General features: G+C 38.7%; 1 protein-coding gene across 4 annotated transcripts in view; it reads left to right on the top strand.

The window, feature by feature from the left end:
- TMCC3 (transmembrane and coiled-coil domain family 3) overlaps positions 1–20,382 on the top strand; it is a 133,408-nt gene extending 113,026 nt beyond the window's left edge. For all 4 annotated transcript variants that reach the window (XM_053943222.1, XM_053943221.1, XM_053943223.1 and 1 more), the window contains 3 exons: positions 9,809–10,707; positions 12,176–12,311; positions 15,009–20,382. In XM_053943222.1, the coding sequence (XP_053799197.1) occupies positions 9,809–10,707; positions 12,176–12,311; positions 15,009–15,311 (1,338 nt within the window). In that variant the 3' untranslated portion in view covers positions 15,312–20,382. The remainder of the gene's footprint in view (positions 1–9,808; positions 10,708–12,175; positions 12,312–15,008) is intronic.
- Positions 20,383–25,083: the final 4,701 nt, after the last annotated feature.

Here is a 25,083-nt window from a genome sequence, read left to right as displayed (position 1 = left end):
ATTGGTTTCTCTAAGTAATTCAGTTTAATAAAACTCACTGATTGGGGAAGTGTATTCTCAGAATAGGAATATTTTTAAGACTAGATAAAACTTTTACTGTAGAGTTTTATTTCACACTTATTGAGTAAATCTCATTGATGTTCTTTTCAGTTAGTCAAGTGTTTTGAATTTTGGTTTTTTTATTAATAGATGTTATCTTATTTATGGAACTTCTCTACAACAGAGTTTCTTTTATGGGTTGAGATTTTTGTGTGATGTGTATTAGTATTTGAAGTGTACAGTATATACAAAAAATTGAAAGGAAAAATGGAGTATAAAGATGACTCATGACTATGTACAAATAGTGGATTAATTCTATAAAATCGATACAACAGTCTTAGCTGAATTTTGTTCAGAGAGAATAGACTGACAGAAAAGTTTCTTATATTATTTAAAAGACATACCTCCAACCTCTTATGGGAGTGATTCATGCTGGTACCAGCTCATAAACATTTTAAAAGATTATATTAGAAACTTCAGCATCATGTGCACAAGAGAACATATTTCTAGAGGGTGCACAAAGCACTGGCTGAAGCACTACTTCGATGTATTGTAATAATGTGCCCATGGAGCCTCTTTAAAGAAGAGGATTCAGGGTCATGTGCTTGTAGATGCACACTCATCTTCATAAAGTGTTCTGTTTGTGTCTTTTTACTGGGAAAGTTATCTTTTTTGTGAATTCAGATTTGATTGTAACTATTTGAGTTGATTGTTAGGGTGTAACCTTAAAACACCATGCCAAGATTCTCCAGAAGGTGCACAGCAGCTGAAGCACTGCATGGATATGAGATTTTCTGTGGGCTAGTACTTACTTATAATAACAATAACTTTATGTATATTTTACAAAATGTTTTTTAAAAGTATATCTTTACACATGTATATTTATATAAATAACAAGATAGTAAAAATACAAATAATATTTGAATGTTTTCTTCACAATGAGGACAACTGTAGATCTATTCATAAATGGAAAGCATCACTTATGACACACTTTAATGTCATAGTCACAGCATAGTTTCTGCTTTTCAAAACAATATTATTTATATTAACTTGAGGGACAACATTTCATTTTCTTCCAGGAGGAAGTTATGCTAAGAGCAGGAAAATGTGGTTCTGTTGCCTAATGCTTTATAGTGCCTCTTCAGTGAAAAGAAAGGAAAATGTTTTTGCTATTTTAATAATAAATTTAAATAACAAAATGCTTTAAAGTTGTGTTGTTATGATCCACAGGAGGTTAAATCCATTGACTCTGCAGAGAATTTTGGTTCTTAATGCACTGCAATTAGGATGTTTTCTCCAGAGTTAAGTCAGAGCAGTGTTAATCAGTTGTGTATAGTGGCTTAAAATACCATTATTGCAGCAGAAGTATTAAATAATAAATGACTTGCATAATATGCATCTGTGTGATTCAAATTTTGATTTTCTTTATTTTGCACAATGAAAGAAGGAGTTTTTTAAAGTAGTCTTTTAAATGAAACTTTTCTGGGCTTCTTTCTTTTCTTTTTGGTTGTTGTGGGGTGTTTTTTTTTTTTGTTTTGTTTTTTTGGGGGGGGTTTGTATGTTTTGTTTTGCTTTTTGGTTTCTTTTTTTTTTTTTTTTTTGTTATTTCTTTCAGTTTTTGTAGATCATGAAGTATGGCCAAGGTTTTTGATTTTTAGTGGCTCAATCTTCATGCCTTTGGGGTTATTTGTGGTTTGAGAGCAAATACAAGCCTTGGATATCAAGTATGGAGCCAAAACATGCACTTATATGTGTAATGTGGCAAATAGTGAAAGTGTGCTTGTGTATATAAGTAATGAAGGTTTGATAAAATAAAGTTGCTTTCTCAAGAGATACACTACTTATTGTGGAGAGGTAAACAAGCTGCTTAATCATGTAATGTAGTAAAGACCCTATCTTTTGATTAAACCTTTTATATAAAAAATGAACTAGAACTCCTGGGTATAGGCAGAACTGCTGATGTAGCAGACATGTATTTTTCAGATTTGACTTTATCAGCCCAGCATGGAGAGATGCAGGGCAGGGGGAAATGGCAAGCTCTTTTAAGTAAGCAACTCAGTTCACGTACAGGACAAGATGTGATTGTTTATATGCTCAGGATGTGCTGCTGCTGCTGCATTAACGCAAATGAAAAGATCCTATGCCTGGTGGAGCTATTGTTCTCTTGTTTATAAATGGAAGTTTTGCCATTGTTTAAACAAACAAAATCCCCAAGTCTTGAGTCTTTTGCCTGTCTATATGGATTTAGAGTGTTTTGTCTCTCAGTGGTAATACTTTCAAAATTCCCTGCTACTGTAAAGCCTTAATGTTCCTTTTACAAAATAGGTCTTATGTAATGTTGCCAGCTCAAAGTAATAAAAGGCAAAAATTAGATAGACTAAAATCAGCATTGAGCTGTGGGGTTGATTTTTGTAGGTCTGTAAATTACATATTTAAAATTTCCTTAGAGTTGTCTTTGGTTTTGGGCAAAGGAGAACTTGGTTGATTGTTGACTATGACGTTAGATGTGAGAGTTATTTCTCTGTAACTGAAGGCAAGAAACTTCACAGTATTTCCTGGAATTTTCTTGTATGATTGTGCAGTTCCAGGAGCTAGGATTTCAGAAAATGCTTAGACCATCTGAATAGCAATGAAATTAAGAGCTGACTGTAAGAGCCAGGTGGAGGGAGAAGGTGACCTGCTGCAACTTTATCAGTGTGGAATAGTTTGTGATGAGAAGTTAGACAATGCAGTGATACGAAGGAAAGCACACTCTAAATCACAAGTGGTGAGAGATCAGAAGCATATGCTGTAACTATGAGAAGTGATTAGTCATAGCAGGTATATAGCTGGCTTTTTATCAAATTCTCATTCATGGAAAAGGATTTAGTAATTGAAAATATGTAGCAGGCTGACTTTTCACAGAATGTTTTACAGTAGTCTGGAAAATTTCATTATTGCCATCTATTCAGACATCTTTAGAAAAAGAAAGCTTAATACTGAATGGAGGGCAACAAAAGCTGGGAATGGGGAAGGGAGAGCACCTATTGGAAACACTAAAAGTAAGTTGAACAATTAATCTAAAGGGATATAAAATGTCTGGCATCACTCTTCAAAACCATGTCACCCTCACACTGTTTCGTAGTGGTGGTACTTCAAGGGATTTGTGTCAGGGAAAGGCACTCTCCTTCATGGGATGTAGGAGTGCAGGCTTCTTACAAGCTCTGCTTGATGGAACCACCCTTTGAGCACTTGGAGCTCCCAAGCAATTCCTGATGTTACTGTGTAAACCTGAGACAGAAGGAACATGCACGTGAGTTACATTTCTTCTGATTTGAGTTAGGAGAAGGTATTTTATTGACTTGTTTTTAATTAATGGTGCTTATCTAAAGAGGAGGACTGATGTGAAGCAAAATATTTAACCAAGGGGTGTGGAATCTACCTTTTGCCTACTTAAGAAACTTAAGCTTAGTAAATGCGAGTATTGGTTCATCGCTGTATTTTTTCTCTAGCCAGGAAAGTGATTTTTATTCTTTTTTTCTTCACATGATTGCTGGACAGTAAATGGAAAGTAACTTGCTTACTTTTATAGAGGCATGTTGTTTTCAGACTTCAGTGTCTAGGCACAGAAGTTGTTTGTATTGGAACCAGTTTGCTTATATCAGTTTTGTGCTTCCAGAAAACTTGGAACTGGACCGAGTGTGAGTTATGATACTGGAGACTTTTCAGTGGGTGTTCTTGGGTTCTGAAGGAGCTGGTGTTACCAGTGAAGGAGAAAACTGCCTCTTCCCCCCATTGTTCTCTTCTCCCATTGCTCTAATTTGAAATAGTACCATATCTAAATACTTATTTACACACAAGCTGTGACCTAGAAAATTTGGATTTTGTTTAGTCCCTTAAATAGAAATTAGAGAAAGGGTTCTTTCTGGGGTGTTTCTGGTTTGAACTGAGCATGCCTGTAGGATTTGAGGCAAACCAGCTTTGATGTGAAGTTGACTGTTTGGGACACAGGTTATGCATGAGTATTTGGCCTTGACCAGATTAGATCAAGAGAGTAAAAGCTGTGTTTCTCGTCACACCAGAACTTCAGTGCGTGTGCTTTCTTGCAACTGCTTTCTGCAGAGTTTGTTTTATAGCATTTTCAACTTTGAGTTTTTTGGGGTTTTTTTAATTTGGGTTTTTTTTTTCACTTAAACAAAAATTGCAAGTGCATGTATATCTTTCTTGAGGTGCCTATGCTTACAGTTTCAACTCTGTGATGCTAATGAATTAAAATGGAGGGGAAGATAGGTGATCAAACTGACCCTGAGAAGACCTGGATTCAACATCTGACGACTTGCCTAGTATGCTTAGTAGTTTAGTCTATATCTGAGGTCTTGCTGCAGTGTCTTAGTAGAACAACCGAATTTTTATAATTACCAGACCATCTTGGCATGGTGCGGAAAATTTTCAAAAGGATTCAAATCTCTACAGCCTACTCTGCCCCTGTATGATGCCTTACTCGTGGGATGGCCTTGAAGTTTCCCAGCCTTCGAATATTGAAGAGCAGATACTTCCCAACGGGCATCTAGGATTACCTTTGACTCCTACCTGGAATAAACACCTAATGTCTGTTAGTGAGATGTGTTACAGCTTCAATGGTTTTTTGAGGGGAGGTAGGGAGTAAATAGGTAATAGAGGAACTGTTGATGATGAAAGAAACACCTTCAGTTATTCAACTCCATCAGCATTTGCCAGGTGGTCTCAGAAAAATCACCCAGGATCTTCCATTACCCCAGTAAAAAGTAGAAACACGTTTTGCTGACTCCCTCCATTCCCATATACTCTCAAGCCTCTGCATGATTATTAGCATGATATTCTGAGTGTAGTTTCTTTTAGATATTACTATTAAGTAGCTCTGTAAAGAAACGCAAGCAGAAGGTGTTTTGCTGTAACATACTGTACAAAAATGTTGGAAGCTGAATTTACCTAACTTAAAATGTTTTATGATTATTTAGTTCTATTTTAAGACTTCCATGAAGGATTTTCATGTGGATTTTAGAAGAAACAGTGAACTTGAAAGAGATGGTGAAAGTGTCTCCCCAAATTTTTGCTTTGGAATATACTGGAAACTTACTAAAACTCCCTCTGCATGTTCTTTTTCCCACTGGAGCACCTGTGCTTCTGGCATATGCATATTTCTGATAAAAAGAGAACTGTTCCTGATTAGTTTTGTTGCTATTACCAAATTCTAAGAGCTTTGAAGCTGCCTTAATCCTATTTTGTATGCTCCTTATGGAATTCTGTTTCTAAGCATTCATCAGAAACTCTTTCAAGATAGACTTAAATTGTCATCATAAGCTTTTGTTTAGCTTGCACAGCTATGACTGGTGATGGTAATGAGGTGAAAGAAGGAAACACCTGTAAACTAAGCCTATTTAAATAAGTAGATCATTTTATGTCTTCATGGTTTGTTTCTGTTAGTGAGACAACCCAAAGGGGTGAGCTTTCTGTAGCCTGTTGCACATATGTGTCTGTCTTGTAAATACTTTTTTTTCTCTATGCTTTTTAAAGGTACTTTTTAAAAGAGCATAAAAAAAATCTATGACCTAAAGAGTAGAGTTCAGTTTGATACCTTTAATATAGAGGGCTTATCTCTCACTTGTTAGTGGAAAGCCATTGGCACAGTCAGTGGAACACAGCATGTGATTCATCTGAGCAGCCATGGGATGTGGGTTACACTACGGGGGGCTGCATGCTCCTTGTGCTCTATTCACTATGAATTTTTTTCTCCCAGATGGATCCCACCCAGGATCTTTGGGGAAGAAATAAGGTCTCCTAGGTCTGCTTTATATTTTCCAATAAGAGGATACAATGACTAATCTCTGTAGGCCATTTAACATGATATTTTCACCTGTTCAGCACATCTTGACCATGTGGAATTCCTTTCCAACAGTCTTGCCCGTGGCATTGGGGAACATGGGTCCTACTGTGCTCTGGGCTCATTGATAGCATGGCCTGCAAGTCTGACCTTGGTGCTGCTTTTGCAGACTGTAAGTGAAGAAATGTGTGTCATTATGATGCCAATGAAATCCTTACCCTTGCTTCCGTGATTGGGTTTTCAAATCACTATTGTGCTCTGAATGCTTCTTTTTGAATGGCAGGCTGCCTATTACCCAGCCCTCCACTTTACATTTAAGACAGAAAGTAAACCTGACAATTCATATACAGTGAAGGGTTCCTAGCAGTGCACCTGTGTTCATTGCACCAAGTGATTTTGCTGTCCCTTCTGAAGCTCTAGACATGGATAGCATGGTCAGGCAGCTGGAGATCTTCTTGATTCCCTGGAAAAAAGGGGACTGGGGCTTTATCTCTGAGATTACCTATCTACTCATCTGTGATGCTGTTCTTAAAAGCTCATGTTCACTGTTCTTAAAAGCTTGTATTTCAGCAGCACAAACATTACTATTAGTTCTCAACTGGGTTGCAGTAAAGTGTGTATGTGAACTGCTCTATAAAGTGCAGTGGTCTCTCTCCAAGCCCCAGGTGTCTTTTTTCAGGCTAACATCAGTTATGGCTATCCCAGGACCACATTTGGTTTTTTCCCTGTTTTTTCCTAGAAGACAGATTTTGGGCATGTGTCTGGTATTTCCTCAGACTATGGGCTAGTGCTTTGACTTCCTGTCTACCTGATGGTAACACATGTCTCAGGACTGCTGCTTCTCATCTACTGCTTATGCCCAGCTCCCTATTAATTACCATAATATGAGATATGTATGATGATTCTTTTTTCTTAAAATGCTTCTCACTTACAAAAGGATAGCTCATCCATTTTAACTGTTGGGCCTGCTACTGTATGTAAACATATTTTTCTTTCAGCAACCACAATGAAAATCTTTAAAAAAATACAATAAAAAACCAATCTCTCAACAACTCCTTTATTATTAACAGCTTGCTGGCCCTGTGAGATGCAGGAGACCCAGGAGTCATAGAAGGAACCATTGTTGCCATCCAATGCAGGATGGCATTCCTCATTTCTTCCGTAGCATAGCTGGAAGAGCACTCACACAGTTTGAAGGAGATGTGCATTCAGTCTCCTGCACTGGGAGGATTTCAGCCTGCATCCCAGGAGAGGGCACTAGTACCTGCAGGGATGAGGAAGCATCTCAGATTCCTACTGGCAGTCTTGTGCTCAGTGTAAACAGTGAGGCATTTGATACAGCAGGAAGTGAAGCTAATTCTTCTCATCATAGAATGAGACTTGCAGCAAGAAGGGTTTGGGGTAGGATTTGAAGATGGAAATCTGATGTCTTGGGGTAGCATTAGTGCTGAGTTATAAAACAATCACAGATGGATCATCAAAGTAGAAGAAAGGTGAAAGGCCACTTGTCTAGACATACCTGACTCTCCCACTGTCTGCTTGCTTCTGATTTAAAATAACCAAACCAAAAACCCCAAAAAACACTAAACCCCATGAAACCAAACCAACCAGTCCCCCACCTAAAAAAGAATAACTCCACCCCACACTACACATCCCATCCCAACAAAAAGGGGTATTACATCAGCAGAGGATTTCAAGAGCCTCTGTTGCTTGACCCAGCCTTGCAACATGATGGCAGAGGATACATGCCATTTTATCCAAATACAATCAGACAGAAAAATATGTTGGATATGACTTTTTTGTACCCTTAGTGAGCTCTCAATCCAGTAAGTAAAAAACCCTACTGCTAGTAGTGTTTTGGGAATTTAAACACAATTCCTTTCTAAACTTTACTGAATTTGAACTGACCCTATGATTGGTTTTATTCAGGAGCAGATTTGCCCCATGCTAACAGGTTTCCTCATGTCCAAAAGCACGGCAGCATTCAGCAGATGTATTCCTTCAATGCTATTGTTCTTTTTATCTCTATTGCCTTTGTGACCTTGAAGTTTCAGGAAGGCAGAGAAGGCTGACCAATAGAGAGCCCCATGAAAGAGAGGACATAAGGGAGGAGGGATCTGGTTTGGGCTTGTATCCAGTTATTACAATACATTTCTAGACTATTTTTTACTGAGGAAGTAAACACTGCTGTGTAAAGGTTAGATATAGACCCACCCGTTCCTGGAAGTTATGTACAGCTTGTACTGAGTGACATCAGTGATGGATCTGTTTTGTGTGTGTATACAATTCTGTGACTAATTAGGGTATCATTTAGTGCCAAAGCTTATTAAAAAATGTCTTAGGTTGTTTCAAGGAATTCTTGTTTAACTGAGCATTTGGATCAATACCAATTGTTTTTAACAGACTAGTAAAGTGTAGATCTATTGGCCACAGCACTGGTTTAATCCCTGGGATAGAGTCTGAGTCTTAAAGGTCATCATTAACCAATATTCTCCAAAAGAAATTGTCAACTCCAGAACACTTTCAATATGCATTTTTCAAGTGCCTTTTTTTTGGATATTGGTGAATGTGAATTTTTAGGTTAGCTGGTTTGTGCCCTGTGTGGTGCAGTAGCAAAATAAAAATCAATAAAAATCCCCACTGTAATCCTTGGTAATCTATAATCTATAATAATAATATAAATAAATAAAAAATATAAAGTAGTAGAGATGAAAAGAGTTTTTCACAAATGCATCTTTAAGAGATGGTTTAATACAGCTTCTGCCTTGTTTCTGCAATGGTCTTGCCTGAGGAATTATATTGGTTCCCTCTGGTATGAACGTTCTGAAAACCCATTATGTCTAGAGCATTTGTTAAGCAGTCTCTACAGACATGACACTGTGGCAGCTGCAATGAGATGCACTTTCTTTGTCACATGGGCTAAACCAAGATGCTAAGAGGGATGCAGCTATTTTGTTTACATCATTCTTCTCATGCCTTCCCCATAACTTTGACTTTATATAAGGAAACACTTTTAATGTTTTGTATCAGATTATCTTGCCTTTCTGTTGAGAAAGATAAAATGATCTGTTGTGGTCAGTGCTATGACTGAGTTGCCTAATTGTTTTTGTTGTGCTTCCAGAGAGCATTTAAGGTGTACAGATCCTATACCTGACTGAATGAAGTTTTCTTTCCTGAGTTTCTTCCTGTAAATCCCACTCAGTGAACCTCCTATTGAAACAGAATTAGTGCAGCAGATCAAGTTGTTGAGCACCTTCATCAAGCTGGAAAGTCAAATATAGGCCAATTCTTTCTCCGTGCTCTCTGCTTTAAAATTCAGCAGTTGCTTCCATCTGGCAGCATACACTAAATTTTCAAGAGCTTTCTTTCAGCTAGTTTTGCAAAAACTTGGAATTGTGGAAGGAATTTGAATGGAATGTATCAAAAAAGGCATTAACCTGGGAAATATACTGAACAGTATATAGTATATAGCACTGTTGTAGAGGGAAAAATCTGGTTACATCTCCACTGATGTTTGATCACTTCTAAGAGAAAAAACAGAGTGATTATCAGCCATGGTCTCTTTGAAACTCTTAATAATAAAAAATACATTTAGGAACCTTTTCTAACTAGATGTTATTCTCATTTTGTAGAAAACTGTAAGTGATTCTGAAAAGCTTACAGTGTTTCTATAAGCAATTCTGAATAATTTTCTCTCTAATTAATCTTTATTTTAAGAAAGACAAGCAGTTCTGTAGACTGTTTATTAACCTGTAGAAGTCAAGAAAAATGCTGCTTAATTTCAAAGAAAAGTTTATTATGCTTTTGCTAATATAAGCTACTTTATACTGTGTACTTGATATAATTATATGTGGAAAAGTAAACTGCATGTTTGATTTTAAAAAATAGATCTTAGGCAAATTCCATTTACCTCTTTTTCTTTTCTCTCAGGTGGAAAGACATGACATGAATACCCTGAGTTTACCACTTAACATCCGCCGTGGAGGTTCTGATACCAACCTGAACTTTGATGTACCAGATGGGGTCCTAGAATTTCACAAAGTCAAACTCAATGCAGATAGCTTGAAACAGAAAATCCTCAAAGTTACAGAGCAAATCAAGGTTGAGCAAACAGCTCGAGATGGAAACGTGGCTGAGTATTTGAAACTGGTGAACAGTGCAGATAAGCAACAGGCTGGGCGCATTAAGCAAGTCTTTGAGAAAAAGAACCAGAAATCTGCCCACTCCATTGCCCAGCTGCAGAAGAAATTGGAACAGTATCACAAAAAGCTCAAGGATATTGAACAAAATGGATCTTCCAAAGCTACCAAGGATACTTCCAAAGATAACTTGAAAGACGTTCAACATGGAAAGTCTCGTAGCAGTGGGCACGGAACAGAGAGCAGCAAGTCGGGTGTGCCGGGTGTATCTCTGACACCACCTGTCTTTGTTTTCAGCAAGTCTAGAGAGTTTGCCAACCTGATCCGAAACAAATTTGGTAGCGCAGACAACATTGCTCATCTCAAAAATACCCTGGATGAATTTCGGCCAGAAACGAGTTCTAGAACCTATGGGGGCAGTGCCACCATTGTTGCCAAACCAAAATATGTTAGTGATGATGAATGCTCAAGTGGGACCTCTGGATCAGCAGATAGCAATGGGAATACCTCCTTTAGTCCTGCTGTGGCAAGTACCCTGGACAGCCAAGGAAAGCTGTCCATGATTTTGGAGGAACTAAGGGAAATCAAGGAGACACAGTCCCAGTTAGCTGATGATATTGAGAATTTAAAAGCCCAATTTAAAAGAGACTATGGCTTTATTTCTCAGATGCTGCAAGAGGAAAGATATAGGTATTTTTTTTAACTGTTCTCTTGAAATTATTTTTGAATGGGTATAGAAACTCTTTGGAAAGTGTGTGTGTTTGTCAGAGAGAGAGATTTCAGAAGCAAGAGAAAAAAATAATTCCAATCAGTATCTGGTACCAACATGTTTAATTCCTCCCAATAACTGAAAATATACATAGAATATTTATATTTCCTATCAAATGGTGTAGTGCCCTTTGCCTTTTGTCAAAAGCTGGTCAGAAAACTCTCTCCTCTGTCATAGTTTTTATATGAATTATATGAGTACTGCGTATAGGAGATGCCAATGGTTTTGTAACTAGTGGAAGGATCTCATCTAATGTGGCTAAAAAAAAGCTAATCAGTCTGTGGTGTAGCAGAACTGACTGACAGCTGATAAGTATACCCTTGACTCCTGAGAACCTTGTCCAAATACTTCTCACACACGTTGCTATCTTGTGGATGCAATGTCACCTTGTACCCTGGTGTAACACACAGCTGGGAGATGTAGTTTGAAGTGCTTTACACAACTTCATCTTGCATTTGCTACATGACAATTAATTCCTTTATCATGCTCTGTGAGAAGTGGATTATAGGTTCTACAGAGAGCTTTCACCTGCTGTACCTATATCCCATTATTCCTATGGCTTGTTAAAGTGACAGTTGATTCTTGAAGTCTTTACTACTCCAGTGGGCAAAATCTTGCTATGAAGGGCAATATTTCATGTCTCCCTTTCTTATAATTCTTGAAATACAATGAAAGGCTTGGTAATATAGGGCAGAAAGAACAATGAAAGTGGCCTACTGAACTCATGACTTGGTTTCAGGAGAAAGCAGAGTGGCCTTTTCTGTCAGCTCTCTGCCAATAAAATCTCAAGCCTCCTGCTACCCATTTCTAGACAATTTTGACTCCATCATTTTTATGCTGACTGCAGGGTTTGCCTTGTTTGTGTGCTAAATCAAGTGGCAAACTCACAAAAAAAAATTCTAGTTTGCTGGTGGTTTACTTGAACTGCTTTACTATGTAGAAACATGCCAGAACAGACTGTACATGAATGACAGAACCCTGCAGTTGTGTATGAGAGAGAACATATTTTTCCTGTCATTACTGGCGAGCTATTAACTGGCTCAAGCTTACTTATGAAGCCATATCTTCTTGGCTAAATGAAGAGTGAAAAATGTGAGTTGGATATCCTTAGGCACTGTTTATATTTCATATAATTTGCCAATGATGTACAAATATTTGCTTTTTAGCACCTACTGCCAGCAAGAAACACTCAAAAAAGGCTTTCAGATTGCTGAATAAATGTTTATGGAAAGTTTGCAAAGTTTCTACTGATTTCTATATGTGCTTTGTAATGCCAGTCAGATGAATTCATCATATGCTGAGAAATTACCTTTTAAAATGTGCAATTGTTTTCATGATTTGCATTACTTAAATAGAAGGCACTAAATTTAGACTTCTTTTCCTAATAAGATATGAAAGATTGGAAGACCAGTTAAATGACCTCACTGACCTTCATCAACATGAGACAGCAAACTTGAAACAAGAGCTAGCCAGCATAGAGGAGAAGGTGGCATATCAGGCCTACGAGCGATCACGAGATGTTCAGGTACCTATTTTCCTTATCATAATCTTTTAATATTTTGTAGAGATCTTGTACCATGAAACACTTGCATTTTTCTACATATTTTAAAATAAGGAATATGGGGAAAGATGTAAGCCCTTGTTTTCTCTGTTTTAAGGGGAAAACCCAGCACATTGAATCTGTGACGTTCTCCATTTGTTTCTCTGGATTCAGGATTTTTTTTCTGCTGAAACTAATGATATGACCCAGGCAGACTTGTGGTTTAGGAGTGGACTGTTTTAATTTCTTTCACAGAGGAGGAAGGAATCAAGTCTCCTTGTATTGTGTGATATAACACATCTGACAATGTCCTGACATAAACTTCTTGCTCAGACTTTCTCCAATATGTAGTTTCATCACTGGCAAGATTTATTATAAATTGAGCTTAGGGTAAAAAGTAAGAGAGCTGATTTATAAATAGATTTGTAGATTTGCCAGTTATAATTAAAGCATTTTAAGCCATAGTCACAACAACCTCTATAATCAAAGCTGTGGGGTATTTTCACCTTGGTGATCAGTTGTAGTCATGTCTGACTTCAATCAAAAACTAGTAATAATGTCTACAAGTATGTCCTGACAGCATGTAGTTACGTACGTACTTGAGTATTTTATACAATACAAGCACTTACATAATGCATAATATTTCCACTCAAAGTCTGAGGAAGTGGTGAAAAGTGGTGGAATACCTATTCATGAACAACTGAGGAATGCTCAAAGACTGTCTTCATATTGGCTCAGATGGTAAAAGAACCTAAAACCTGACCTATATACACCTGTGCTCACATTTCTAAACAGAGAAAGTGAAGGCAGCAGAATGATCACAGTTTCCTAAATGTGAATTACAAAGCTCCTGGGAACAGAGTGGGAAAGGGATGGCACTGAATCTAAGTATATCATAGGTTTCATTGTAGGTTTAAACAAGAGAGGTCTCTCACAGATTTAAAGAAAAGAGGACTCATTTCTGTGAAGGCATCTTGAGGATGTAAAAACGTAATGAAACCTGAGTTGTCCAACAGAAGGGCTGTGAAATATTCCCTAACTCATTAGCAGACTCCTGGAGGGGTGTCAGAGACTTGTAAAAGACTCCTGGAGGGGTGTCAGAGATTTCTTAATGAAGTGCTATGTTGACACAGCCTTGTTTCTTTTATCTCTGTACAGCTGGACCCATTTAAACCTATCTCTTTGGGGCTTTGGAAAATTAGCTAAAATATAGTAAAACGATTTAAGCTCTGGATATTTTGAGTAACAGCCTAACTCTGTCACCAAGGGATGTGCAGATAGTTTTAAAGACCTGTTCAGCCTCTCAGTGCAGAGCTGCAGGTATCAGACTTTTGCAGCTGGACTTTCTCTAAAGCAGCACAAGACAATTTGAGGATAACTTACAGTCAGAGTGGAAGAAAGACCAGGGAAGTTCATTAGTGTGTAATGGAGAACATGCCTGAACCATAACAGACATTGTGCCACCCAAGAACTGTAGTAACAATCTTCTGTATTGTTACTAATTCCTAGAGCAGTGACAGAAGAAGCCTTGTGTAAGGCACTGTGCCACACTCTCTGTGGTGACCTTGGTGCCTGGCCAGTCAATTGGTAAGCCAGTTCAACTTGCTAAAACAATGAAGAACTACCCAGCAAAGGAAAGCTGATAACTCTCTGGGTGTTTATACACAGAGGTTTGGTTTGAAACAGCTTACTGTGTGACCAGGTGAACAACCTTGCTATTGCAAGGAAAATATCTGGAATCTGAGAGTGGGCAAGAAAGTAGGGATGCTGGATCATTTGTTTTCTTTGTCACACAGTGGTAAAAGATTCTGTCAAGTTAATCAATCTCATGAAATTATAGCTTTATACCACATTACCCAGTGATGCCCAAATCCCAACTCCAGCATTTTGCCAAACCAGTGAAACAGTTGGAATTTTTTCTGTTTTGGTTTGGGAGGGTTTAAGCATGGGGGTAGTGTCTTTAGGAAGCATTTTACTCAAAGACCACTTTTAGTTAATCCCCAAGCAGAAGAGAAAGGTCTACTTTCTTTAGAACAAAATGTGAAGCAGATTAGATCATGTGGGAGAGAATCCATAAAAGCATCTCCACAGGTTATTCCACTGTCTTCACACTGACAGAGGGAGAAGGCCAGATCTCACAGAGGACTCAAGCCCAGCACAGTAGGATGGATAGCTTCGAGAGCAAAATCAAGGTAGACCACAGAGGCAGTGTAAACCAAGTGCTGCTACATGTTGCAAAGCAGAGTTACTTAGTATCACAGCAAGCCCACCCCAATGTTTTCTATAGAATATACAAAGAAACTAATTTTCTTGCTGTTTTGATGCAGTGAGAGTTGCTATGGCAACAGCTTTACTAGTAATTTATATCAACAGTATATATAGGAAACAACTGACATGAGCATTAAAGTTACGATACTTTTTCTCGAGCATGAAAAAAGAACAAACCTACATTTTGGACAGTGTTGTTAGCCTTGATTATGCCTGAGCAAACAGTGACACATTCATTCAGACTCACTCACGTATATGTGCATTTATTCTTTTAAAAGTTGGTGGTTCATTGAAATTTTAGCAGTCTATAATAAATTGCACTTCTAATCTAGCTGATGGATGGCTCTGCAGCTAAAATGTGAAGAAACATTCAAGGGAAATATGGCTGCCCTAATTCTTGTTTTCTGTCTCCAGGAAGCCTTGGAATCATGCCAGACCCGGGTTTCCAAACTGGAGCTCCATCAGCAAGAACAGCAAGCACAGCAGTCTGAAACAGTTAATGCCAAAGTGCTCCTGGGGAAGTGTATAAATGTTATCCTGGCCTTCATGACTGTCATCTTAGTCTGCGTTTCTACTATTGCAAAGTTCATTGCTCCTATGATGAAGAGCCGTTTTCATATCATCTGCACTTTTTTTGCAGTGACACTGCTGGCAATATTTTGTAAAAACTGGGATCATATCATTTGTGCTATAGAAAGGATGATTATACCAAGATGAAGCTGTTTGACTGTCTGGGTTTTTTTTTTTTTCTTTTTTCCCCCCTTTTTTCTTCCCCTCACTGTTTTTTAAGCACTGTGTGTATACAAATTCTGGTGTAAATATATAAAAGTATACTTGTTGGCAGTCAGTTGCCTGTTCAACCTGATTTTGTCTAACTGACTGTATCTGTGATTAACTGCTCACTTAAGTCAGTCTTCTGCCTTAATCCAAAAGGTTTTTCACTTTCCAAACCCATACCCACAAAAGATGGTATGATGGTCTGGGAGGGATCCCAGCAACTGCAAGTGTCAGGTGTGCTTTTTACTAGGCTGGAGTGCAAAGAGTGTGATCAAGAGGGAGTGCCATAATGTGTATCAGCTCTGCTAGAATGATAGTTAATTTTCTCTCTGAATCCAACTAGAGTGATAAGCCAAACTATGCAGTCATGCGTATTGATAGTTCTAGACTCTAAATTAATGGGTATCATTACATGGGATTTTGAGTTTTCAAGATTAACAGAACTTGATGCTTCTGCTAGTAACTTTTTGCACAGAGTTTATTGTTTGTAAATGAGACCACTGATGACTACTGACCACAGTTAGCAGTTGTTCTGTGCTGGCACTGTTCCTGAGCACATTCGGGAAACACATACATGTGGCTTAAGACTTCAAAAGAAGGACTGAATTGAATTACGAGGTCTCCAGGCAACTTTGCAAAGGAGTTAAGAAGCAAGAAACTGGTAGGTAAGTTGTCATCCACACCAAAGCACTCACTTGTTCAAGCCCTGCAACCTGCAAGGGGAAAGAAGTACACGGAAAGGCAACATTGAGGTTAGCCTTTGTTAGCACTGAATTGTTGGGGTGTTCTGACTGAATGCAAAGCATACAGGTGGTGGGACCCTGGGTACAGTGGATTTCTTTCTTCTGTCAGATTCAAGAATGTGGCAGAAACGTAAGGGAACAGCTTCTTAGGGGGAGCAGGGAGTTAAACTGTAAATATAGGAACTGTAGACACTCTCAACAAACATTCCTGAAAATAATATATTAACATGCAGTATCACTACTAGGAGACAGGGTTGGGTTTGTTTTCCCACTAGAATTTATTTTGCTTGATTTAATAACTGCAAAAAAATATCCCTGAAATAAGCTTGGCTTTCAGCCATGATGTAAAACAAGATCTTTATTAAAAATAAACAAGCAAAAAAAAAAAAAAACAAAAAAAAAAAAAACACCACAAAACAAACCACCACAACCAGAATTCTTCTCCACGCTCCATTAAGTGAAAAAACAGTGTCTCCAATTATTTGATGTTCAGTGTTAGTAACTGTGAAAATAATTGTCATTACATATTTTCTTTTCAGTTGCAGTATTTTTTATGCTGGTATTATGGGAGGGAGGGCATAGTTTGATGTGTATATTTCTTTTTAATCAAGTGCAATAGTTGGTACAGAATTTGTGAAGTCCTTATTCTGAGGAAAGAGAGTGGGTGAGAGGAAGGCAGGGAAGAACTCTGACATTTTACCACAGTCAGATAAACAGTGAATAGTTACTATTTGTGGCTTCAGAAACTAAAGAAATGACAGAATTAACTTAATAAATAATGATATAACTCAACATTTAGAAAATTCAATTAAAATACTTATAAATATTTAAAGAATTCTTTATATATCCTAAGTCTTTGCACAGAGAATCAGGAAGGACTGTGCTGGTTTGCAGTCACTGGAAATGGATCAGATCAGGCACACCCATGTTATCTTAACCTAGCCCTATCTCATCTCAAGTGGGAAGTGGAGTGGAAACCAAAACCAAACAAACAAGAACCCAAACAAGACCAACAACTGCTTCTGATCCTAAGAATGCTGTGACTTTTCATGGTGTTTTCTTGCCATCTCTGTTATAATCTCCATTCTTCTCTTCAGCTTGCACGGCCAACTTCTGCATTGGCCTCTTGAGAAAATAGTTAGTTTAGTATTTTGTTAAATGGTTTCAGAAAGGTAGACATGCAAGAAAGGAATACCATGCGTTAATAATGTTTACATAAGAAAAACTCCTTTACCTATTGCATGATTATACATTTATATAATCCTCCCATTGCTATTTTATACAGCTGAAATGTTACATCAGGTAGCTTCAAGGACAGGCAGGAAAAAGGTTAGTATTTTTCTTATAACAAAGGATGTTGGTGTGGTAATTCACATTCCCTTCACACCTGGGAATGTGAAAGCTTCTGCTCCAAGGGCATCTTGTTACAACTCTGGAAGATAACCTCAGTGCAAAATGAAGGTAGAATCTAAAATTTATGTCTCTACAAAAGATTGCTCACTATCTTGACAGAATCTGACAGGGCCTAAATTCTAAATTGGAAACAGGTCTTGCACTTCCATATTGGCTTTACATCTGGTAGAGGACATAGAAAAAGCTATAAAGGCTGCATAACATTAGTTATGAAAATTAAAACAACCTAATTGGTGAATGGGTACATCTCTTCTCTAGGTTATTTTCTCTGCTGGGTTTAAATCACTGCAGGATATGACACACATCAAGAAAACAACAAAAAATGTAAAGTGAAGGGCAAAAGCCTGCTTTTGAGTGAAATTGTTATCGTTTTGTACAGAGTGAGACTCTAGTGCCAGGAGCTCTGCCACGCCGAAGGCCACCCAAGGAGGGAGGTCTCCCATCCTGCCTTCATCATCACATTTCTTACCTTGTGCTAACACTGGTATGTGGTGAAGTCTTCCATATGCCATGTTAGCTCACTAGACTGGAAGAAAAACCTAATGAAAGAGGTAGATGGTTCTCCACATCCAGAGACTTAAAGGGCTGGCAAAAAGGTCGCATGAGTATGAAGCTGGGATTTTAAGGGAGATGAGCTTTTTTCTTCTTGTTGCACTGAATCATTAGCTATCCCTAAAACTGGGCTCCAGGCAGACTCTCTGCAGATTGTTGGGGCAGTTTCAGTGTAGAAAAATTCTTCCTAACTTTTTCCTACAGGGAACAGATACAAACAGCCCCAGTATGTGGTGGGACAGGCTAGCCACCTGTGTCTGTACTCAGGGTCAAGAGAAGGCTGGTGCCTGAACTAGCCAGAGCTGATGCCTCTGCCATTAGCTTGAGTATGGGCATCACTTCCCCCCTTTAGGCTGGGATTGTGTGTTTTACATATTAGTGTGTGTATCTGGCCTGCAGTCTGAGCTCTGCTTCCTGTGAAAGTATGCCTAGGCCAACCCAAAGACCTGCAGTTCTCTGTTCAGCTTCTCAATCAGTTAACCATGTTCTGTCAAGAGACCATTTGCTTTTATATTCTCATACAACACATCAGACATTCTTAGGATACTCCTTACATCTACTCATCATGAGCCTCTAAAACACTCCCACTCAACAAAAAGTTGCCAGACTGTGTCTTTTCTCCTTGGTGCTGCCTGGTACGCAAGTATTTCACTTCACTTCAGTAGTAGTTCTCTGATGGAAAAGCCCTTCAATAAGCTGTTAATACCTATTCTACCTGTTTGGCAGCTTTTTGTTTCAAGGTTTCTGGAGATTTAGTTTCTTATGGAAGTTAGCACAATTTTCCTGATTTCTCCTGTTTCAACATTCAGGACTACATGAGGTTTCCTCTAAAAATTGTCTAATGGATCTCTCTGCTAGCTCCAACTCTATTATTGTTGAAAGTCCAATTAGTGATTGGCAGGACTGATCAAGACCCAGTTTAAACTCCTCCTTCTTTCTGCTTTATATTATATGCATTCATGCAACTTCTCATTTTATTGCAGTCCTGTGATGTCTAATTGCTCTGAATTCTTAGAGAGGCGCTAAAAAATTTCACTGTATTTTAGTTTAATATCAAAATGTTTGTGTTATGCAGTGCCTCTGCTGCAGGACATCTATCAATATAGATCTGATGTCTGCACTCCAGGAAGGATATTTAAAAGCCAATGGTTTTCTGTGAACAAATAATGACTGCTTTTCTGGGCAATAGCAATGCAAAAGGTGAAGACAATTCGCTGTAGGAAAGATATGTGATCCACTCACCAGGAGTCAAAGCTAGACAAATCCAGTGTAAGCATAAGGTTCAGTTTTGCAATCATAAGGGTTGCCAGCTAATTATTAGCTACTGAATGATATAATAAGCAAGGACTCCAACATTTGAAGTTGAATTAGTTCAGGCTTATGTTTGAGACAAAGTTAACTGCATAATAACAATTAGTGCTTTCTGAAATCAAAATCATTGAACAAGAAATTCAGGAACAAAACAGGAAAACACAGAAGCTTGTAATTCATTTAGAAGGTGTGAGAGCAAATTTTCTTGTTTGGTTGTTCTTGTTTTGGGAAACCAAGTCCCTTTCCACTATGATTGAGACCTTTTACTGCTGGATTCAATGATACAACAGAAAAGAAACAGACATTAATGTAATTAAACACTTTAATTTTGATAGCAAAATTTAATCCCTTCTGAAAGTCCATTTAGGACTAGTAATCAGGCAAATTTATTCTCCGCTATTTTTAATCAACCAAATATATATCTGCTTTTTTCATTCACCATCATGCCAGAACATGGCCTTTAAGTACAGGAGATGATAAAGGGCTTGTTTTCAGATAAATTTCGAATGGTCTCTCTGATGCTGATCCTGCACAAAGTATCAGACAATTTTACATTGCAACAATGAAAGACTAAGAAAAGTTTTACTTTAGTCAATGAAATTGCTTATTTCCCTGAAAAAGCCAACTGAGATGACGTTGTATATAAGGACTGCATGAGGCCAAGTCAAACTGTCTTGTACAGTTGATTTGCTGTACGTTTAGCATATTAAGTTGTACTGTTGTTGGAAAGTTTTGCACAAAGCCACCTTTCCTTTTTACCCAGGGAACCTGGGTCTGGTAGTATCAAGGTGTACCAAAAATTGTCTGCTTTTAATGACTAAAGTTAATAGTCTTGGTGTGTGACCTGCAATGTTTCTCATAGTATTTCCATTTTGTGCAGCACCGTGGAAAGATTCAACTATGAAAATGTAATTTTTGTATATTTGGTTGTGTAGTCATGACTGCCTCTAAGGTGCCATTAACATTTTTTAAAATAAAAATATTTACATTTATTTGATGATGAATATTGTCTCTTAAACATTCTGTCCAATCACTCATACCCCTATCAATTTTTCTTTCTCAGTAACAAATTATTCAATTGACAGTGATAAAGTTAACCCATTGAGCACAAGGCCCAATTTTAATACACTGACAAATCTGAGCATTCTGCTCTGCTGCAGTTTTGACCAAAACCTGTTGAGTTTCACTTACAGTTGTGACATGGCAAAACTGCAAACATCAAACTAGGTATCATCCTTGCTTTTATCCAAAGCTTGTGTGAAATTTGCTATGCAAACATTTTGTTATTGTGCCAAGCAGCTGGACTCACTTTGGATTATTTTTTTTTGAAAACTTAGAATTAGAAACCTAACAAGTGTTTTTATGTTTTTGTCATAAACCTTGGTCACATGTGCCAAAAAAAAAAGGTAGTTGACATAAAGCAAAACGTTTGCCTTTATTATTCATAAAGCAGAGGTCTTGTCAGCTGGCACTGGCAGCCATTGGGAATGATGTTATTTTTATTCCAAGAATAGAGCAGAAACAGTGCCATAACAGATTGCTTTGCAATCACACTGTACTTCCTATTTTCTCCTATTTGATGAAACGGCACAGGGGCTGCTGTGTCACCTGCAGACTTTCCAAGGTCTTTTCATGCTGAGTTTCACATGGGTTCCTGGATCTTGTTCTATATTAAGGCTAACTCCATTCACAAACAGCAGCTTCTCTCACAACCACTAATGATTTTGCCTATTTCTGACATGGGCTGAATAATCCCTGCTAACCAGGTGAACTAGACATAAAAAAAAATGCACCTCACTCACCATCAGTTCTCTCAGTTGCTGAAAACTCTGGCTTTGGAGAGTGCATTGCACACTCTGGTAACTGCTTTAACACCCAAAATTAGAAAGGCAGAGAGTAAAATACAACAGTTCTGTCTAACAGCACAGAAAGAGAAGTTTCACTTCTTGCCAAGAGGCAGTCATTGTGCAGTGCTAGCAATCACTGGATGAAACAAATAACCCTAACCAGCAGCGTAGTCTGAAAATACTTTGTGTTGGTGTCTCAAATAACTCCAAGAACCAAAGTTGTGTGACTGTGCCAAAAACCAGCTGAAGGCATCCAAGACTTCATCTGCTGTTATGCTGCAACTCATTTCGCAACATCCAGAACTGCTCTGAACTAGCTGGCTGAGGGAGTGCTAGCAGAGCAGTTTATAAACTTAGTGATAAATTCTTCCTGAATGTGTGTGTTTATTCCTCTGCTTGTGCTGCTGCAGAAGGTGCAGCAGTTCAACTTGGTTCAGCAGTTCAACAGGGGAGGCAGGTTCTGCCTCCCCTGGCAACTGGCACTGCATTGATGTAATTGCAAGGAGAAATTTCCACACTGTATCCTCCTCAATTCCTGTTTGGACTGTGACTTAGGTGACAACTCATTCATTTTGTGAAGTTGCCTAGTGGATCGATGCTATGTCACCTTTTATGTGTAGCCAACCAGATTCAGACAGACGTAAAGTGGAGAGGCTGAACTACTGGACAGGCTGGTGCTAGTCACTTGTGGGGTTCTGCAGGACTCCATCTCCTGCCCAGTTCTCTTCAATCTAATTAACAACTTGGATACAGGGCTCAAAGGAATACTAAATAAATTGCCCAATGACACCAAATTGGGAGGAGCTGTTGACTCCTTCGAGGGCAGAGAGGCCCTGCAGAGAGATCATAACAAATTAGAGATGGTTGATCACCAACCAAATGAAGCTTAACAAGGGAAAGTGCCAGACTGTGCACCTGGGACTGGGCAGTCCTGGTTGTGTGTATAGAATGGGGAATGAGAGGCAGCACTGCAGAAAGGGACCTGGGGCTCCTGGTGGATGGCAAGTTGAACATGAGCCAGCAGTGCCCTGGCAGCCAGGAGGCACCAGACAACCTGGGGTGTGCTGGGGGAATCAGGCCAAGCATCACCAGCCGGGCAAGGGAGGAGGTTGTCCCCTCTGCTCTGTGCTGGGGCAGCTCACCTCAAGTGCTGGGGGCAGATTTGGGTGCCACAATATAAAACAGACATTAAACTGCTAGAGACCCTCCAAAGAAGGACCACTAGGATGTGAAGGGGCTGGAAGGGCAACGTTATGAGGATTGGCTGAGGTCACTTGGTCTGTTCAGCCTGGAGAAGAGGAGATCTCTTCACTCTCATGACCAGCAACGGGACTTGAGGAAATGGCATGAAACTGAGTCAGGGCAGGTTTAAGTTGGATATAAGGAAAACATTTTTTTATTCAGAGGGTAGTTGGGACTGGAAGTGGCTCTTCAGGGAAGTGGTCACAACACCAAGCCTGTCAGAGCTCAAGAAGGATTGGAACAACAGTCTCAGACACATGGTGTGACTCTTAGGGTGTCCTGTGCAGGGCCAGCAGTAGGACTAAATGAGTGTCTTCCAAGTCAGCAGGTTCTATGATCCTATGGTACCTTACACCTTAGGATAAGCTTGAAGCTGGCCAGTGCTGAGCTTCTGAAAAAAGCACAGACATGCTTTTGGCAGAAACTTTAGGAACTGAGCTTGCATTTGATGTAGTCATGATCCCTTCAGCTGCTGAGTGTGTGGTTCTACCCACCTGTGTGTAAATTTGGAAAAAATCTTTAGTTATTATGGCTAGAATGGAATCAATCTAATGGAAATGAAAGCACAGTCAGGACTGAAGCTGGTAATATATGAAAACAATATACATGGGAAAAAACTCTTGTAGACTAAAAAATTCCCTTTCTATTTTTCTGTTGAATACCATTTTAATGAGTTGGTACTGGTCAGGAGAACATCCTTTTCCTCTGTAGTTATAGGCACTTGGTGATGAAGATCAGCATGAGACACTGTACATCCAGGCTGAAGAGAAAAGGAGAGAACACAATGCTTATGTGGTCAGCAGTCCCATACAACTCATCTGTCTGAGTAATAGCTTAATAAACTCCTTTAGGCTTTATATCCACTGATGTGCTCTATGCTAAAAATTGTACTCTGCTCCTACTGAGCTTAGTGGTAAAAACCCCTCTGAGTTTAACTGGGCAAGATTTATCATAGCACTATGGCACTTAAAAGCAATTCTGTCTTTTGACTTTGTAATGCTAAAAAGGTTCATTTTCTCAGGCAATCTACCCACCACAATGTTTGGTTTTAAGTCTCTACCACAAATAGCACACTACTCAGTCATAGACATCTCTGCCACAATTGTATGGGATGGTGAAACTATTTGGATGCTTTCAGGATCTGCTGACTCAGGTGCTGAACAGAGCTTGTACTCCCAACTAATTCCCACTTGGCCTCTCTCCTGCCAGGCTGGATTCAGGTCAAGGTGGCATAGACTAAGCATGGATTAGACTACAGGTATGACCAGCAGCATGTGTACATAGCAACAAAACCTTCTCTACAGCTATGCCACTGGGCTACAGGAGCTTGAGGATTTATCTAATCTAATAACTATATCCAGCTTGCTCAACTAAGGCAGCAAAGAAGTCTAAATGAGCTTTCAAACTCAAGACCCTTTCTGACCATATTTACTCAGTATATTCCTCCAAAGACTGTATCTGCAAAATGCATTGAAATATTTTCCTGGGCTTCTCTACATATTTTACAGCTCTTTATACATTGCTTTCTTTATGTGAGGATGAACCTTTCTGTTATGTGAAATGTTGATCCACCCAGAACTAATATAATATGACAGTTAAAGAGTCACAAACAATCTCTAATACTGTTGATCAAAAACTGTAAGATCTCTAAATGAAATCTCTTTACTTTTATTTGAGCCACAGTGAACTTCAAGTGTCCCTTAAAGAGACTTTTTTTTGAAAATAAGCTAGTGAGACCTGTAGCTGCATAAATTTCTATTTTGACAAAAAAAAAAAAAAAAACCAAAATCCTGCCTGTGTTGTGGGAGATGTTTCAAAAAGGGGAGTTTGCCACTGTTGAAATAATCCTTTTCGTTATATAAAGGTGTTATACATGTTTCCTTTATGTACTGAGTTAGAAGACAAATCAAACAAACCAACTTCAATATGTGGTTCCCCTCTCTCCCCAACAGGATGGCTTCATATTTACTTCTCCCACATTTCCCCCCTATATTTGTCTAATAAGATTTAAAGTTTTAATTTTCTAGCTGTTTCTGCCTCTTGCTGTCCAGATCCCTCTCTTGATTGACCCTCTCTTCTCTTTTTGCTGTGTATATTAGCCCCACTTCTATAAGCTCTGATTTCTATTCCTCATTCCTTCAGCCATTTCCTTCTTGTGCCCCTGAACTCCATCTTGATTCTTGCTTTTTCTCTCTTTCCTGGTTCTCTGCAAGATTCCCATCTGAGTCACTAGAGCAGCTCTCCTTTGAAAGCCAGCAGAGGCAGGATGGTCACTGTGAGGAAGGAGAGCCCCATTGCCACCCACGCTTCAGAACCACTGGCCATCAGTGAGTAACTGGAATTATCTGACTCAGTGGGTCTCTGAAGGAAACAAGAACCCTTCTCTGATCCATGTGAAAAACGTGGAGGCAAAAATAAAGTGCCACAATTTCCACCATCTTGAGTTATCCTCTTAGAAAAATTTACATTGGAAATACACAATAATTACTCCCTAAATTAGGTGGCAAGACACCCAACCCTGTCTGTTGATTTTAGTTACCTAAATAATTTTAGATTTTGTAGCTTTTTTGCTGTGTCCCCCGCAGAGTTCACACTGAGTGATCT

Source organism: Vidua chalybeata, chromosome 5, assembly GCF_026979565.1.
Source record: "Vidua chalybeata isolate OUT-0048 chromosome 5, bVidCha1 merged haplotype, whole genome shotgun sequence".
Classification (NCBI taxonomy): domain Eukaryota; kingdom Metazoa; phylum Chordata; class Aves; order Passeriformes; family Viduidae; genus Vidua; species Vidua chalybeata.
This window is presented reverse-complemented; position numbering and strand designations above follow the sequence as displayed.